At 34.7% G+C, this 18,141-nt stretch overlaps 1 protein-coding gene across 23 annotated transcripts in view; it reads left to right on the top strand.

Moving 5' to 3' along the window:
- Nucleotides 1–18,141, top strand: part of TRIP12 (thyroid hormone receptor interactor 12) — a 184,037-nt gene that overhangs the window by 148,351 nt on the left and 17,545 nt on the right. For 20 of the 23 annotated variants that reach the window (XM_072618091.1, XM_072618104.1, XM_072618087.1 and 17 more), the window contains 12 exons: nt 427–527; nt 780–954; nt 2,380–2,521; nt 3,000–3,191; nt 4,400–4,551; nt 6,501–6,673; nt 7,540–7,613; nt 7,699–7,898; nt 8,785–8,912; nt 10,590–10,741; nt 11,978–12,120; nt 14,186–14,342. In XM_072618091.1, coding sequence (XP_072474192.1) covers nt 427–527; nt 780–954; nt 2,380–2,521; nt 3,000–3,191; nt 4,400–4,551; nt 6,501–6,673; nt 7,540–7,613; nt 7,699–7,898; nt 8,785–8,912; nt 10,590–10,741; nt 11,978–12,120; nt 14,186–14,342 — 1,789 coding nt within the window. The remainder of the gene's footprint in view (nt 1–426; nt 528–779; nt 955–2,379; nt 2,522–2,999; nt 3,192–4,399; nt 4,552–6,500; nt 6,674–7,539; nt 7,614–7,698; nt 7,899–8,784; nt 8,913–10,589; nt 10,742–11,977; nt 12,121–14,185; nt 14,343–18,141) is intronic. The other 3 variants (XM_072618098.1, XM_072618097.1, XM_072618110.1) reach the window with 1 other exon arrangement.

Raw genomic sequence — 18,141 nt, 5'->3', positions numbered from 1 at the left:
CATTAGAATGGATTTTTCCTTGTAGTTTTTAAAACTACAAAGCTAAACACTCAAGAAAGAAAACCTTGGGTTTCTTTTCATATTGTTTTCAAATTTACAATTTTTTGCCGTTGTGTACATTTAAAACTGCCATATGTACATATTCTACTCATCTGCTCCCAGTTTAGTAATAAAAGTTCTAAGTGATTCAGAATGCATAAGTTTAATCTTCACTATGCTAGATGTGGCTGTAGTTGTATAATTCATGAGATTGGGGTTTACATTAATTAAATCAGGAATAAAAGCTATGACAATTTTTTTTCAAATAAACTGGAAGAACACAGAAGAAAATAGAGCATAGCAAATTACACGTAACAAGTTTAACTCAATGGAGTAGTTGATGTCTCAACAGTCCCCTCTCCTCTTTTTTTTTGGGTTACTTACTAGTCGACTAAGTGATGTCCTAAAGAGAAAACGACTGCCAAAACGTGGGCCACGAAGGCCAAAGTACTCTCCCCCGAGGGACGATGACAAAGTAGACAATCAAGGTAATGACTTGTGGATGTCCGAAAGTTGCAGTCCTACTGTGTGCTGTAGATGCCCTGTCTGTTAAATTGTAATGATAATTGTTGATGTTTAGCTTAACCTGAACTCTTACTAACGTGCATTACTTGCTTATAAACTCTTATTTACTTACATTCTGACAACGTGAGAAGTGTTGTTTAAGTGTCTGTTTTGAAGATTTGTGGGAATTGTATTCGTTGTGTTTAAAGTTAATATTGTTGTTTTGTTTTTCATAGCTAAAAGCCCTACTACTACACAGTCTCCTAAATCTTCTTTCCTGGCAAGCTTGAATCCCAAAACCTGGGGCAGATTAAGCGCACAGTCCAATAGCAACAACATTGAGCCAGCCCGTACAGCCGGAGTCAGTGGTCTCGCCAGAGCTGCCTCAAAGGACACCATATCTAACAATAGGTAGTCAGTGCTGTCTTTCCTTAGACGTTTTCATTGGTCCAGCTTATAGCTCTGCCATAAAGTTAGAAAGTAGTTATTGATGTTTTCATTTAAAATATGAACTTGGGTAACAAAGGCACCATAATTAGCTCAGAGATTGCTGTGTTTGGGTTTGAATCTCGTTCCACAATCCAGTCCTTGCTGGTGGTGTGACTTCAGATAAGCCATTTAACTGTAATATCATAGTGTTATTGAGTCTCAATAAGCCATAAAGACTATACAAATGCATACTACTGTCATTCTGTATAGAGACTTGATATTATTCAGAGCCCCAAAAGATACTTATTTTCTGAGGAGCTAGCAAGGACAAAACCTTTTGAATGTTCTCCGTAAGTGCAGTGTTTATAATATCCCATCTAGTTTAATTTTTTGTCCTGAAATATTAATTTGTTTTCATCAGAATTTGTCATCACTTTGCTTTCAATCAAAGGGTTCAGTCCTGGAAGGGACATTAGAGGCTATCTCCTCATTTTACGTATAAGGCCTAGAGTTTAAATGACCTGCCCAGAGTTATCTAAAGCGAGAAGTTTGCCCCCACCCCCACCCCCTAAGTTTTGAACCAAGGTCTTCTGACACCAAATAAGGTTTTTATTCCAGTGAATTTTAGAAGATTATTACTTTACACTAATTTTAGATGACTGCATTAGAAAAATAAACTGTGGCAATATTGTTTTTCAAGAAGTTATAACCTTAGCTTATTTACTCATCAGACAGGAGGCAGAAAAACTAGGTGGTACAGTGGGATAGCATTCTGGACCATGCAAGAAAAAGCTGCATCCAGTATCAGACACTTTTATTTTTATGACATTAGGGTACATGATTTAACCTTGATCTGCCCCAGTTTTTCTCATCTGTAAAATGGAGATAATATCACCTACCTTCCAAGGGTGCTGGGGGCCACCAATGAGATCACATTTGTAAAGTACTTGGCAAATCTTTAAGGGACTTTATAATACTAGCTGTTACTATCAGGTACCATATATACTATTTTATTGAGATGAGAAACTCTTACATGCAGAAATGTTTTCTATCAGTGCAGATTGGCACTTCCTTTGCGAACTATCCAGAGCATTGATAGGTTAAGTGTTATGCCACAGCCAGTGTGTGTCTGAGGCTGGACTTGAACCCAGGTCTTTTTGGTTTGAAGGTCCTCTTTCTATCCCTGTCATAATGCCCGTTGAATAATCTCAGATGTCTGAGTTGTATTTGTGTAAATATGCACACATCCACAGCTTTTCAAAATAAAGGTTTATATTATTACTGAATTGAAACAAACAAAAATATTTTTCTTTAACCAAGCACTTATTTGCCTTTCTGTAAGTGAAATGAATGGGGAAAATAATGATGGAAGTTGAAAGTTCTTTTTGTTTTGCTTTTCTTATCCAGAGAAAAAATTAAGGGTTGGATCAAGGAACAAGCTCATAAATTTGTGGAACGATATTTCAGCTCTGAGAATATGGATGGAAGCAATCCTGCACTGAATGTCCTTCAGAGACTTTGCACTGCAACTGAACAGCTCAACCTCCAGGTAGAATTTGAAATGTGGTTGTCAGGGATTCCATTACAAAAGCCTTTTTAAGGCAAGAATGTTGCCTTGTTTAAATGTTACTGAATATGTACTAGATGAGATGGAATTTTATACCAATTTATATATAGTGATGATTGAATTAAGTTAATAAATAGATGCTGACTGTTCTTCATGATATCCCTGATTTGTCCACTTTATTCTTACACCTGACTGTGTTGAACTCCTTGTAGAGAGCGTAGATAGCAGCATACTCTCTAGATGGAAATTCATTTAGAAATAATTGAATTAAATATGATCTCACTTTAGAAAAAGATGTATATAACAATTTCCAGGGTGAGTGCTCATTTCCAATAGGCATTGATATCCTTTTAAGTTAGCTCAATTACTGGTAAAGGAATCTTAGGAAAAAACTGTCCACTTAGTGAATGATTGTTGAGTAATTGAAATCTAGACTCTAAACTCTTGCCCTTATTTGTAGGTGGATGGTGGAGCTGAGTGCCTTGTAGAAATCCGGAGCATAGTCTCAGAGTCTGATGTCTCCTCATTTGAAATCCAGCATAGTGGGTTTGTGAAACAGTTGCTGCTTTACTTGACATCCAAAAGTGAAAAAGATGCCGTGAGCAGAGATATCAGAATTAAAAGATTCCTTCACGTCTTTTTTTCTTCTCCGGTAAGTTATCTCTTTAGTTTTGGAGCAGCTAAGTCTGTTTCTACACTCTGACATTTTATACATGAATATTGAAGGAGAGCTGGGTGGCCCAGTAGCTACAACACTGGACTTTGGATCAAGAAGGTGAGAGTTCAAATCTAGATACTTCAAAGCTTGTGTGATTCTTGACAAATTACTTAATATCTGTTTGCCTCAATTTCCTCAACCGTAAAATGGATATGGTAATAGCACCTAACTTCTAGGGTTGTTATGAGGATCAGAAGCCCTGTCTGTAAAGCATTTAGCACAGAACCTGGCTCATAGTAGGTGCTATATAAATGCTAGCTAATGTTGTTGATAATTTAATGCTTGACTATCTCCTAAATTAGTGTTTTATAATTGTTGAAGCATTTGGCCATCTTGGATTGGGGCGGGGAGAAGATGGTAGAACAGTGTTCTGTTCCTTGTTGTTCTCCCCAACCCCTTTGATCAGCATCTGATCAGCGTATCACAGACCACTCTCCCTTTAGACTCTTCTCTATAACCTCAGCAGGTTGGCATATGGAAAGGGATGTGGGGTGAAAAAAGGTTGAAATTCATAACTCTGAGAATGTTTACTAATTTATTTTAACCTGGTAAAAATTGGTTGGAGATTCATGCTGTTTTGTGGACCAACATTTGAGCAAAGACTACTAGTACAATCTAATCAGTAGAACTGGGATTCAGGTAGCCCCCTAGAACTTTTCTGATGGGAGAATAAGGGCACCAGCAACTTGACTGTCTACACCTGCTGCGTCCATGCTGATAAACAACATTCTCTCTGCTCCTTCGCACATTAGGAAGAAAACAATCTTCTTTTTGGGTCACTTATTCCTCTGGTTTCTGAACTAGAGTCCTGTGGGCTCCCTTCCTGCTCATTCATACATACAGATCTTCCAAGTAGTTGTAAGTTGTGTGTGACTTTTAGGCATTACTGAATTTGAGATATTACTCAGTTGTGGTCATGTAGCAGATCAGTAGCAGAATTGAGTATATATCATAACTTTTCCATTGACCAAATTTGGCTTTTTATTAAACTTTACCCTATACAACCTCAGAAAAGATTGCATGTAACAAGACAAGTAGAGAGTTGACAATTAAAATTGTCAATTTGAATTTTTAAAGTTTTCCTATTTAGAAGTGTTCCCTCCTTGTAAAGTATCAACTAGTTGGTTTATTTATAACTTTAGCTTCCTGGAGAAGAGCCAATTGGAAGATTGGAACCAATGGGAAACGCACCTTTGTTGGCATTAGTTCACAAGATGAACAACTGCCTTAGTCAGATGGAGCAGTTTCCAGTCAAAGTTCATGATTTTCCAAGTGGAAATGGAACGGGGAGCAGGTAAGGATTAATGCTTAGGTACATCCTTGCCATCATGAGTTGAGGTGTGTTCTCATGTCTAGGAAAGCTGCAGCCCTCTCTCTCAAGTCAACAGTTATCAAGAGCATTGGTTAAAAGTGATGGGGACAAGCTATTATTGTTAACTTCCAACTCACTTTAAAAGAGATCTTAAAATCTGTACAGAGAGATTGAAATTATTGTAGCCATTTATTTCTTTTTAATGCCAGTAATAAGTTCTGTATAACCTAAGCTTCAAAAGTATTGCCCACATCCTTTCTTACAATGTTGTTGCTCCTGTGTTAGTGACTGACAGACTCAGGCTGTTTAGGTAAGCTTTATTATTTCCATATTTAAAGGAAATCCTATTGCTCTATAGGTTATAGGTTCTCAATCTATATCATATTTGCTGCAATTCAAAGGACACCAGATTAATGGTCAGGATAGTTGTGTACTCTAATCCATTACATACCACTAATTAGCTGTGGAAGTTTGGATAAGTCATTTTGCTCCTCAGTCATGAAATAAGAGACTTACATCTTCTCTGAACATGTAATGTTGTAAATAAATGGTTATATGATGATTTGTGCTGAATTCTGAAATTAGCAATGAAATTGACACTAATTCCAGTTGATCTAATTATTAACAGTTTAATCTTACTATTAATCTTTCTGATGATTTTTCAAAAGTAGCTTTTTATACTACAAAAAAATTGCCCTACAAAAATACTATCATTAAAGCAGTTTGATTTTTGCACCTTTGAAATGAAGAGTAATATTGAATAAAATCCATATATTAAGAAATTAATGCTTATCTTGTTGACTTGGGGGATATGTTTAATTTGTATTTTTTGGGGGGGAAAATAACGTTTGATTTAAAATGCCCACTAGTACAGTCATTGAATTCTTTACATGCTTTCTTTTTTTGATTTGGAAAGAATTTTTTTTACAAGTATTTCTTTTTGCCGTTTCATTAGCCGTTTGTGTATTCTGATAAAAGTCATTATGTTCCTTGTACTAATAAAGGAAAATATATATGTTAAAGGTTGTGAAGGCTATTGGATTTTTTAATGGATTTAAAAAGTCTTACTGATACATATTATAAGTTAGAAAATGAATCATAAAGCACGTATGTCTACTAGGAAACAAAGTTCATAATGTGATCTCTTGTAATGAATTTTTTTAACATAATAGCCTTTTTTTTTAATACTTCACTCTCTCCTCCATACACATGATTGTCAGCTCCTTGAAACCATTTTTTTCCTTGTCTCTCTGTTTTACCTTTCCTTTATCCCCTAGTTAAGTGCTTAATAAATAGGTCAGATGAGTGAGAACTCTTATCTTGTTAAAGTAATATTGCCTTACGGAAATTGATAATCATAGTTACTGTGTTTTAGCATCCTTAGATATGCAAAATATTACTATATCTATATTTTGAAGTGAAGAGCTTAATGCCAGAAACATGTGCTATTGCTTTACAGTATTGTGGATTAGCCAATTTTACACCCTTTAGGAGCCCTTAGATTTTAGCTCTAGTTGGACAAAATAAGCAATTATATATTTTATCAAAACTACCTATTTGGAATGCTGAAAGAAGAAGCAAAATACACTAAGAAAAATTAATAAGACTATGGAAGTCAAACTGCAAAAAAGAAAAGCAAAACAATAAATATTAAACTGATATATTGTAAAGACCCAAAGAATTATTTCCCTTCAACCTAGCTCATGGTTTATTTTTTATTTTATATTACTATAGTAATCTTTGCTAAATTAGTTGAGTTTGAAGACATTGTTGGTTTAAAGAGAAAATGTTTTCCCAATTTATATGTATTGTGAGATGAGAGATCAATTTGCATGAACTCCTTCCTTGCCATATTTGCATTTATGTATGTTATTTTTAGGATGACAAGTAATAGAATAATTGTAGCAACTTTTTTCATAAATTATCTTGAGTTTTTCTCTCAACAGAGGATCACAAGCTTTAAAATTTTTCAACACACACCAGTTAAAATGCCAACTACAAAGACATCCCGACTGTGCAAATGTGAAACAATGGAAGGGTGGACCTGTGAAGATAGACCCGCTGGCACTGGTGCAAGCCATTGAAAGATACCTTGTAGTCAGAGGTACTTCTCCACATCTAGATGTCTGCATATTGATTTGGAGGAGGAGGATTTCTTTTATTTCTTTGTACTGATCATCAACGTTTTTGTCTCTCATGCATTAGCTGAGCCAAGGAAACTTGTCTATGTTTATCTTTGTTATTAAAGAATAATCAGCACTGAAGAATTTGCTTTGCAAGAAGAATTGAAATAGTACATTCTTGCCCTCATGCCCTGTGGATTTCGTTAAATTTAGCGTTCCGTTTCTTAAGTTCATTTTAACAAAACCCAAAACCATCAGCTCATTCTAGTTGCCTTTCAAAACCCTTTCAAAAAATATTAACATTTTGCTCATTTATATTTTGTTTGTAATCATAGTAAATCTTTTACAAAAACAAATGGAATTACACCTAAAGAATCATCCTAAAGTGTTTACGGCATTTTTGATCTGATTGGTATAAAATATGATGTGTTCTTTAAAAAAAAAAAAAAGGAAGTGATTGCTTTTTGTCTAAGCCACTGTGGAAATTTACATTCCATACTGGTAAGCTATATTTTGCTAGTAAGCCAGAGAGTCTAATCTCAAATTTTTCTAGCTAACAATTATATAATAATATCTATCATCCAACTTCATGTCCAAAAGTCTCCTGAACTAATACCTGTAACTTTGTAGTAGAGAACAAAGAAAATATGTTAGATTTTATTGCTCTTTGTCAATAACATTACTGAATAGAAAATTTTTATTCTTACTGGTTCTCAGGAGCCATCTGTGAAGATGCACAATTTAATATTTTGATGTTTTATAGGGGCAAATTGCTCCTAAGCAATAAATCTGAGAACTCTTTGATTACAATAGCAAATAGTATTAAGATGAACTCTTCTGTCTTTAGGCTATGGCAGAGTAAGAGAAGATGACGAAGACAGTGACGATGATGGTTCAGATGAAGAAATAGATGAGTCTTTGGTAAAGTTCTATTCATATTGAGTTTTTGTAGGGAAAAGTAAAGGAAGTATGAATTAAACTTTTTTTTTTGCTTTTCTTTTTTTAGGCAGCTCAGTTCTTAAATTCGGGAAATGTAAGACACAGATTGCAGTTCTACATTGGAGATCATTTACTGCCATATAATATGACTGTGTATCAGGCAGTTAGACAGTTCAGTATACAGGCGGAAGAGGAGAGGGAATCTACAGATGATGAAAGCAATCCATTAGGAAGAGCTGGTATTTGGACAAAGACTCACACGATATGGTAGGGTTCCTTTGTTATATTTTCTTGATGCTTTAGTTATAAAGAGTGTTAAAACAGATTTATTTTGTCATTCTCTTGCCATTTAAAAATTTTTTTTATCTTGCCTGTTGTTCTGTAATGGTGCCAATTTATAAGCAACACAGAAGGTATTGATAAGGCCCATCTTTTCAAATAAAATGAATATGCAATTTATATTGTACAAAACAGTTGTTTTATAAAACAATTGAAAAGTAATAAAAGATAACTTGAATTTTAAAAATTTCACTTTCTCTTGAAACTTTTCTTTCCCATGCCTCTGCCCAAAAGGCCAGGTTATAGTGGGATATAGGAGACAGAACTGTAAGACCATTGCTGGCAAACTGAACCCACTTCACTTTTTTTAACCTTCCCTTTTTTTGTCAGTTATAAAGAAATCATGTGTAATATACAATAAATAATGTCTTAATATATTATATATATATAAAAATATATATATATATATAAAAGTATTGCTCATCTGTGAAGGTCACTTAGGAAATAAGTTGCTGCTTCAGATTTTAGAAGGAGGCAGAGATACAGTAGCACTTTCTTGTTTATAGATATTTTCAGGTTCGATTGATGAAGAGTCAGTGTGGATAGGGAAATCCCATTGTCCTAGCTACTGTGGAGAATCAGTTCTGCTAACTAGAGATATCAGTAGGATAGCTTTATTATGTAGGTAGAAAATTATTCTTACCCTGTAGCCTGTTCTAGATGACACCACAGTTTTAAAAAATTAATCATTTAAAGTTTAATTTTGAGCATCTGTACGAGTTAAACTTACTTAGTTATTACATTTTACTTATTAAATTCATTGAATTCTCATTTTTTAAAATATATATTGGGTGCTTTTCTGTCATCCTTTTAGGTATAAACCTGTAAGAGAAGATGAAGATGGTAGCAAAGATTCTGTTGGTGGTAAAAGGGGAAGGGCCCAAACAGCTCCAACAAAAACTTCACCTCGAAATGCAAAAAAGCACGATGAATTGTGGCACGGTATGTTTTCTAGAAAGCAATGATTAGAAACTGTTATCTCATGGCATCATCTTACTGGGTTTATCATTTTAAAAAAGTATTTACAAATATCAAAATATTTTTTGTTTTAGTGGGAAGAAATTGAATGAAATACATTTAAACTTTCTGCTGCCTTAACCCTGACATTGAAACCTTTTAAAACTAAAATCATTGAAACTTGAAAGTCTGATATTCTCTTTATGTTGGGTAAGAACATCTCTTAATGGAGAGATTCTTCAGACCATATTCAGTAAACATTTAGTACTGTTTGGATGTGAGGCATTGTGTGAGGGGCTGGTGATAAGGATCCAGTCTGTCTTGAAAACTTTCTGTTACTGAACCTGTGAAACATGTTTTTAAGTAATTTTTGTGTGTGAAGGTAATCCTTTGCTACCATTTACTTCTTTGGAAGTAAGATTGTTCTTTGGAGATCTGCCCTTGTGGAAGCAGGAGTCTTTTTAAAAAATTAATATCTTTTGCTTTTTTACTTCACCTTGATTTCCAAATTTATCCTCATCCATTCCCCACCCCTTCCCTCCCAAATGTTCTTTGCCAGAGCTCCCACCTCTGCAGAGGGGAAGAGAAATCCATTTTCCCTTTTTTTGTGGCTAAACTTGGTTATTTTAATTACATAGCCCTTAGTTTCATTTTTGTTTTCTCCCCTGCATTATTTTAGTCATCATGTGTACTTTAAAACTACCTGGTTTGGCTGGCTTCAGTTTGCATTGGAGTTATGGAAAATCTTCCCAGGTTTTTCTCTCTTCATATATTCATGTCTTCCTTTCATCACCTGTTGTCTCTGCATTAACCTGCAGATAGTCATACTTGAAACTCTGATTTTCTCCTAGTTTTTTTCTAAGATGGCTAGGATTGCATTTTCATACTAAACACACTTTTTTCAAAATTTTTCGTTTTTAATACTAAACACAGTAGCCCCATCTGAAACTAAGCTTCAGGTTATACAAAGTTCGTTAACTTTGTCATAGTCTATTAACCATCAGTTCTACTTCTCGAGCTTAAAAATGAGTGAGACTCACAAATTAATTAAGTTTAAAATGTTTGCTCTGGTTATGTAATTACTTAGTATCATGTTGGTGAGTCCTTCAGGTACATCACTTCAACTATCATCATATGAAGTTTTTGGGCTTACTCTCACTAGATGGTTAGCTATGAGGTTTGTTTGTACGTTTCAATGCATTTCTTATTCCTTGATGCCTTTTGCTAGTCAAGAGATTCCAGGAGAGGAAAAAATTCATTCTTTAGAAGTAACGTGAAGTTAAGTTGAAACTATTTCCTTAGTTTTGGCCATATTATGTAGATTTCGTAAGATCCATGTCCTTTTTTGTCTTTCATTACCATTAATACTTAATTCAGTATTTGAAGGATTCATCATATTGTTGGTGTAGGCATTTTTATTTACTGAGATGGTAACCTCTATTCTCCTTAATACATAGTATTTATTCATCACCCACTGGCAGATGAACTCCTCTAAAAAACAGATGACACTTACTGGGGATGCATTCAGAGTCTTGCCATGCATAATCAACAAGTAACTAGGGAAATTCTTTAGATTCACAGTAGCTGTTGTATTGAATGATAAATTATATTGGCTCTACTGGCTTGCCTATAATACTTTGACTTTGCTTTTTCTTTCTTTAGATGGAGTGTGCCCATCAGTATCAAATCCTTTAGAAGTTTACCTCATATCTTCCCCACCTGAAAATATAACTTTTGAAGACCCTTCATTAGATGTGATCCTTCTTTTAAGAGTTTTACATGCCATCAGTCGTTATTGGTATTATTTGTACGATGTGAGTAATCTTGATGAATAATGCAGACTCATTTGGTGTAGAAACAGAAATTGACTCTGTAGAATAAAATATTTATCTCGTGGAATATGACCTCAATCATTTTATTCCTCTCTTTCTTCTGGCCCATGATCTTACTTAAACTTTGCAACTCAGCTTAAGAATGTTCTTGCTAAGAACTGTCAAGTCACAAAATTAAGTCAGAGTATGAAATTTTTTTATATGTCTTTAATGGGAGAAACTCTAAATCAGAGTCCTGGCTTCAGACTCCATCCTTGAGAAAGACATGACCACTATCATTTGAAACACTTTTTCCTAATGCACAGAAGAAAATAGGAAGAAGTATTGAAAAAATCAAAGCAGAACTTGTAAAGTTAAATTATTGACTTTGTTTTATATTTTAATAGAAAAGCAGGCCATACAAAACAGAGACCAGCAGTTTCTTGTAATCCTCTACACTTTTACCTTTTACTCTTAAATATATAGAAATGCCTGTTGTGTTTCATGGTAAGTTCAGAATTTATAAAAACGAAAGGAACAAAAACCTCATGTTTGCCACTTACTTTGTAACCTTAGACAAGTCTCCTAACTTCCCCAAAGCCCTTAGCATCTGCAGAATTGGGGAGGAAGGAGAAGGAATGTGATAATAAGCATAGTATCTCCCTTAAGACAATATATATAATGCACTTGGCTAAATTTGACTACACAGATGCCCTTTCTTTCTTAGTATTTGTTTTTTGAAGTTTTATGCACCTTTTGGTCAAATATTATTTGAGCAGAAATAAAATGCTAATCTCAGTATTATTCATTTATTTTTAAATGGAATTTGAATGTACTGATTTGAATTCAATGGTGTTTTTATTTTAATGAAATAGCATGATAATTGTGACAACTTTTTGAACCTTGTTGCCAAAGTATTGGTCTGGCTCTTAATTTGTATTAGAATAATACTTCCCATATATTTTCATTATATTTTCAGTACACTCATTGACAATTGGATAAGGAGGAGGAAGGCACGAAGCCAAGTGACTTGTTAGAAGAACAGAGGGGAGGAAACCAGAAACACTGGCCCTTAGATTAGGCATAGTACTCTAGGAAGAGTATAATATATTGAAATATACTAATGACTTTGGTAAATGATAGATTCTAAATTAAGGAGAGTCTTAGTTATAAAAGGGGAGGAATATGTCTCAGAAAATGTTATTGTTCGTAAATAACACTCCTTTAAAAAATTTACAGAATGCAATGTGCAAGGAAATTATTCCAACTGGTGAATTTAACAACAGTAAACTGACAGCAAAAGCAAACAGGCAGCTTCAGGATCCTCTAGTAATCATGACAGGAAACATCCCAACATGGCTCACTGAGCTTGGAAAAACGTGGTAGGACTTGGCTTGCTTTTACAATTTGTGTGTGTGTGTGTGCGTGTGACAGAAGAATTAAGGCTTTTGTAGTGTGCTAGATGTATATATGTATAAGAAATACTAATTCTTGTCTTTGAGGTAAGAACCCATACCCTTGACCATTTGATCACACTTCAATTTTCTTTCCCAGATTTTGATTTCTTACAACACATTTTCAAACCAGCAATCCAGTTTCTGCATCAAATCTTAATAGGAACATTCAGTGATTGACTCAAAACCAGTAAGAAGCCAACTTTTGGGTCAGATTGTAGATCCTGGGAGTGCAAAACCAAAATGAGCTTTTTCCTTAATGAAATGTTCTATTGTTCAGTAGAATCATACTGAAAAATCATGTTGCCATCTAAGCACTAAAATTAGGAGGTGGACTGGATAAAATATTTAGAGGAAATGACTACTATTGTGGACACAATGCCGGCACATTTAAGATAATATAATGTAGCAATACAGTGTTCAGCAGATAGAGTATTTATGACTTCTCATGTATTTTAATTTTTAAACATTCTTTTTAGGCTGTCTATCCTATGTAGATCTCATGCTAAGTTGATACTATGAAATCACACAAATTGGAACATTAAATTTCTGGAAAACCTATAGTAATGAAACTAGCAGCTTATTTTGATTACCAGCTGCGGATAAGCCTGTAAGACAGATTGCATTTCAAACAAATAGTGCAAGTAATAGGCATAACTGTACATTAAAATGTTTATATAGTCTCTCATCCTGACTTTTTCAATTAAATTATATCCATAGATAGCAACAGCACTGAACACAGAATCATGATGACAATAAACTTAATTGTAATTTAATATATCTGCACACACACACACACACACACGCTGTTATTGTTGTTGTTGAGTTGTTTCAGTCACATTTGACCCTTTGTGACCCAATTTGGGTTTTTCTTGACAAAGATACTGGAGTGGTTTGCCATTTCCTTCTCCAGCTCATTTTGTAGATGAGGAAACTGAGGCAAACAGCGTTACGTGACTTGCCCAAGGATCACAGCACTAGTAAATGTTTGAAGTTGGATTTGAACTCTGGTCTTCTAGACTCTAAGCCCAGTGCTCTATTTAGTGGACTTTCTTTCTTTCTTTCTTTCTCTCTTTCTTTCTTTCTTTCTTTCTTTCTTTCTTTCTTTCTTTCTTTCTTTCTTTCTTTCTTTCTTTCTTTCTTTCTTTCTTTCTATCTATCTATCTATCTATCTATCTATCTATCTATCTATCTATCTATATCTGTCCGTCTGTCCATCCGTCCGTCCATCTGTCCATCCATCCATCCATCTGTCCATCCATCCATCTGTCTCTATAGGGCACTTGTCAATCTAGCTTCAGATGCTTACTAGCTTTGTGACCCAGGGCAGGCCACCTAACCTTTATTTGTCTCAGTTTCCTTAACTCTAAAATGGAGTTAAAAATAGCATCTGCCTTTTTTGTGTATATCAAATGTGATATTTGTAAAATGCTTAGCACAGTGCCTGATGTATAGTAGCAACCATATAGATGTTATCACTATATACATACATTTATATATATACATATATATGTGCGCATATACATCAAGTCTACAAATGTTTATCACATCTTAACACATGTTTAAAGAATTATGTAAATAGTGTCTTGGTCTGAAGGAGTTCATTAAACTAAAAGATAATTCAAATGATTCAAATTTTAAAATTATTAAAGGTTATTTTAAGAGCAGAGTTGAAAAGATAAAATTGGTTACATTGCAAAAGTAGTTTTAAGAGGAACAAAATAAAATCCAGACCCAACTAGCTATCACTTCTTTCTGACATCTTAAAATTCATTTCAGTTCGGCAGATATTTTGCAGCAGACATATCTGTGTTGGAGACACTGTGATCAGTTAGAGAACACAAAAAAACTACCCTTGACTTAACCATGTGCTTGCTTCGTTCTTGTCTTTACATAGTAGTGTTTTTCATGTTCCCCAGAGATTAACTTGGTAATGTAGGCTTTGTGTTTTCAATAAACCTAAACAAAATAATTTTATCTCACATCTTTCTAGCCCATTTTTCTTTCCATTTGACACTCGGCAAATGCTCTTTTACGTTACTGCGTTTGATCGAGACCGGGCCATGCAAAGGTTACTTGACACCAACCCAGAGATCAATCAGTCAGACTCTCAGGACAGCAGAGTTGCCCCTCGACTTGATAGAAAAAAGGTAAGTTTTTCAGTTTTTCTCTTAAACTTAAAATAATGTGTCCAATTGTGCTAAATGACTCCATTGATTTATTTCTTTCTTAAGTGCTAAGTGCTGTGTTTGATGGAGAATAGTAAAAACCCAAATGTTCCTGTCCTCAAGTAGCTTGCATACTTTTTGTTGGGGAGGGGCAGTTATTTGAGTTAGAGAGAACATAGGCACAGATAAATAAGGAAAGCAAATCTTTTTGCTGATGTTTTCTGTCACCAGTTGTGATATTGCCATCTTTTGTCACGTGGTTTTGGTCTTTTCTCATTCATTAAAGTTGTACTACTTCTCAAGTAGTTTTACATCACAGTATTTTCTTCTGTTCATCTCCATCATGACTTAGTTCACATTCTAACCTTTTTCTGCTGAGGTTAACATCTCTTCATAATTGGACTTACTGCAAAAGCTCAAGCTTATTAATAGCAAAAATCACCAGTTGTGGTTTGCTTTGTATACATTTTTCACATCTCAGCCCTTCTCTGCACTCACTCAGCTGCCCTTGTCCTTTCAAGACAAGGCACAGGCACTGCTTGCCACTTGAAAGCTGCTAGTTAATTCCTTTTTTTCAAAACTTATTTTTAGTTAACCCTGCAAATATGTTTGTGTTTACTCACTCTCTGGTTATGCCGCACATGCTTGCTTCTAGCTATTAATGAAATAGAAGTTCCTTCCAAGCAGAAATTATTCCATGATTTGTAACAAAGTTGAGTGGCCTAGCAGTACAGGAAGGGCATCTAGTAAGTACTCATTGACTGGTTGATTGACCAAGAACTGCCTGAACCTATAGCATCTCTCAGACCCTCATTGTCCAGAGATCATTTAATCTAATCCCTGGACGTCCATCCCTGACAGCTGACTTAGCTGACTTTACCAAGATGGTAAATACCAGAAGTGAAATTTGAACCTGCGTCCTCTACCACCAGAGCCAGTGTTACTGCTGTTCACTCTCTGAATTACAACCAAGTTCTTGATGGACTTCAAGCCCTCGTACTACTTGACTCTACTCTGTCTTGCCTCACTTCATCGTGTACTGTTTCCTACCTCTGCTTTCTGTACATGCTCAATTTAAACTTAGTCATTCTAGACCCACTTCTGACACATCTGAACCTTTTCTATCATGTCCCCTTCCACACAGGCTCACCTCAAGTCATGAACACCAGTACCCTCTCATTCATTTGACACTCAGCAATCCTCATGAGTGTCAGGAAGGAACAAATGTTGCTTGAGCTTAAAAAAGAAATGGAATATAAAATGAAGCAGTTAATGAGAAGTAAACATCAATGAACTGAAATCATGCCATTTCCCCCCTGCTCACTGACCACATTGGGATAGATAAGATAGCCTAGCTAAAACAGACACCTGAAGGAGAGATAGGGGACATCATTGGTGTTTCAGATGAATCATTGATAACACCTTGATGATGACCATCTTACCCCAGACAGTAATAGAAGTAGCCCAGGCTTCTAAGCCCAAGGATTCTGGGGGTAGCAGTGTCTTCCAGCCTGACCCTCATAGCCAGAATCTTTCAGCAGTATTACATGGCAGGTGCTTCTTTCAGCCCTCCTTAGCTGCCAGAACTACTTTAAAAAATTCATCTGTGGCATCCAAGACCTTGGTGCTGTCAAATGGTTCAACATCAGGGAGAATAGTGGTTTTACCAGTAAAAGTAACCTTAAAAAAGATTCATTGCTATCTGCTTATTTTGCTGTGCCCTTTATATCTTGACTTGTAATTGAAACTTTTTCTATATGTTGTCTTAATGAGATCCTTGAGGACAAAGAATTATTTTTCTTTCCCTAGTTTGCACCTTGAACAATGCTTTTTACTTTTTAAACGCTCATTAATAAATGCTTTTTTATTCATTAATACATAAGTAGTAACGAATGCTTTATTGGGAAATGTGACATTTCCCTATATCCCTGATATTATATAGGTTAATATGTAAATATATATTATATAATTATGTGTAATTATATAATATGTAAATATATGTTGTAGATTGACTATATAGTTAGTTGAATACGAGTGTATGTAAAGAGATCTAAAAAGAACAGAGCTAACAAAAGTATTAAAAGGTTTTGTAATTTTTTATCAACTAATATAGTTTACCTATCTCAGCTGTGCCCAGTACTTTCACCTTATCCCTAGGAGCAGTTGCACCTAGAGAGATAGTTCATTGAACTGCATTCCCAAGTTGCCTTGGGTGTAAGGATTACCTGTCAATTATGCTTGTGTCTGACATGATTATTATTTTTGAGAAGATTTAGAGTTTTTCCTTTAATAGACTTTTTTTTAGTGATATTTTTATATCCCCTAGACATCCCCCAGTACATTTTCCCTTTTCCCCTTCCAGATTGTGAGAACTTTGTTTAATATCATTAAAAAAAAAAAAATCTCAAACCAAAAGTAAGCAACATATGTTAATGGGATTATAGTAGAAGCTTTCCCAGTAAATAGAGGGATAAAGCAAGGATGCCCCATCTCCCCAGTATTTTTTGAGATAGTTCTAAAGATGCCAGCACTAGCAGAAAAGGGCATAAAGAAAAGAAACAACTATCCTTTTGGTTGATGACATGATGGTTTGCTTAGATAATTCTGGGAAATAGCACAGAAAATATGACAACTAATAACTTCAGGAGGGTTGCAGGACTACAAAATAAACATAGAAAAATAAATAATATTTCTATATAAATCTAGTAGGCAATAATAGAAAGGAAAATTCCATTCGAAAGAACTACAAAATGCGTAAAATTTTTGGAAGTCATTCTACTAAAGTATTCTCAATACTTACGTGTAGGCTTGGGTTAAAAAATGAGGAATAAGTTAAATAACAATAATAATGTCCAGTGCTCATGGCCCAGAGCCCTGCCGTCGTAGGAGAAATGAGAATACTACCAAAGTTCATTTACATTTTACAAAAAGGGTATTTTAGAGGTAGATAAAGGAATGATAAACTTCATTTGGAGGACAAAGAGATCTAGAATTTCAAGAGAAATAATGATCTGACCTCAGACTGCATTAAAAATCAGCAGTTTTAAAAACCCTTTCATGCTGTCTAGTAACTCAGAAAGTATGTTAATGGAACAAGGCTAGATTGAAAAGAATTAGAAAAAACAGACCTCCAATAACATAAATATTTTAGGGAAAATACTCCCTATTTGATAAAAAAACAAAAACTCCTGACTGGGAAAACTGGAAAGCAATTGGCAGAGTTTTAGCCTGGACCAACATATTATACCATTTTTCACAATAAATTCAAAATGGATATGTGCCCTGAATGTTAAAAATCATCATGTAAGCAATTTGGAAAAGAATCATTTACCTTTTCTTAGCTATGAGTGAGTAGGAGGATGAATTTTTAACCAAACAAGAGATAGAAACAATTACAAAAGATAAAACCAAGAATTCTTATTACGTGAAATTGAAATAACTTGCACAAGCAAAAGCAGTGCATCCAGGGCAAAAAAGAAAGTGATTGCCTGGAGGAAAGGTGTTGATATTACATTTCTCAGATAAGAGTTTGGTGTCCCAAATAACTCTCAGAAATAGATAAAACCAAAACCTGTTGTCCCATAGAAAAAGTGGTCACAGAACATGAGTAAACAGTTCTAAAAGAATTGAAAAATTTGAATTTTTGCCATCAGCCATTGTATGATAATAATGGATTAGCCACTTTTTATTCTAATCAAAATGATATTGTTGCAATTTGTTGTACTTGGAATCTCAGCTGCAGTTTTGTTTCTGATATATCACTTAATGAATATCTCATTTT

The sequence above is a fragment of the Notamacropus eugenii genome, chromosome 6 (genome assembly GCF_028372415.1).
Source record: "Notamacropus eugenii isolate mMacEug1 chromosome 6, mMacEug1.pri_v2, whole genome shotgun sequence".
Taxonomy (NCBI): Eukaryota; Metazoa; Chordata; class Mammalia; order Diprotodontia; family Macropodidae; genus Notamacropus; species Notamacropus eugenii.
This window is presented reverse-complemented; position numbering and strand designations above follow the sequence as displayed.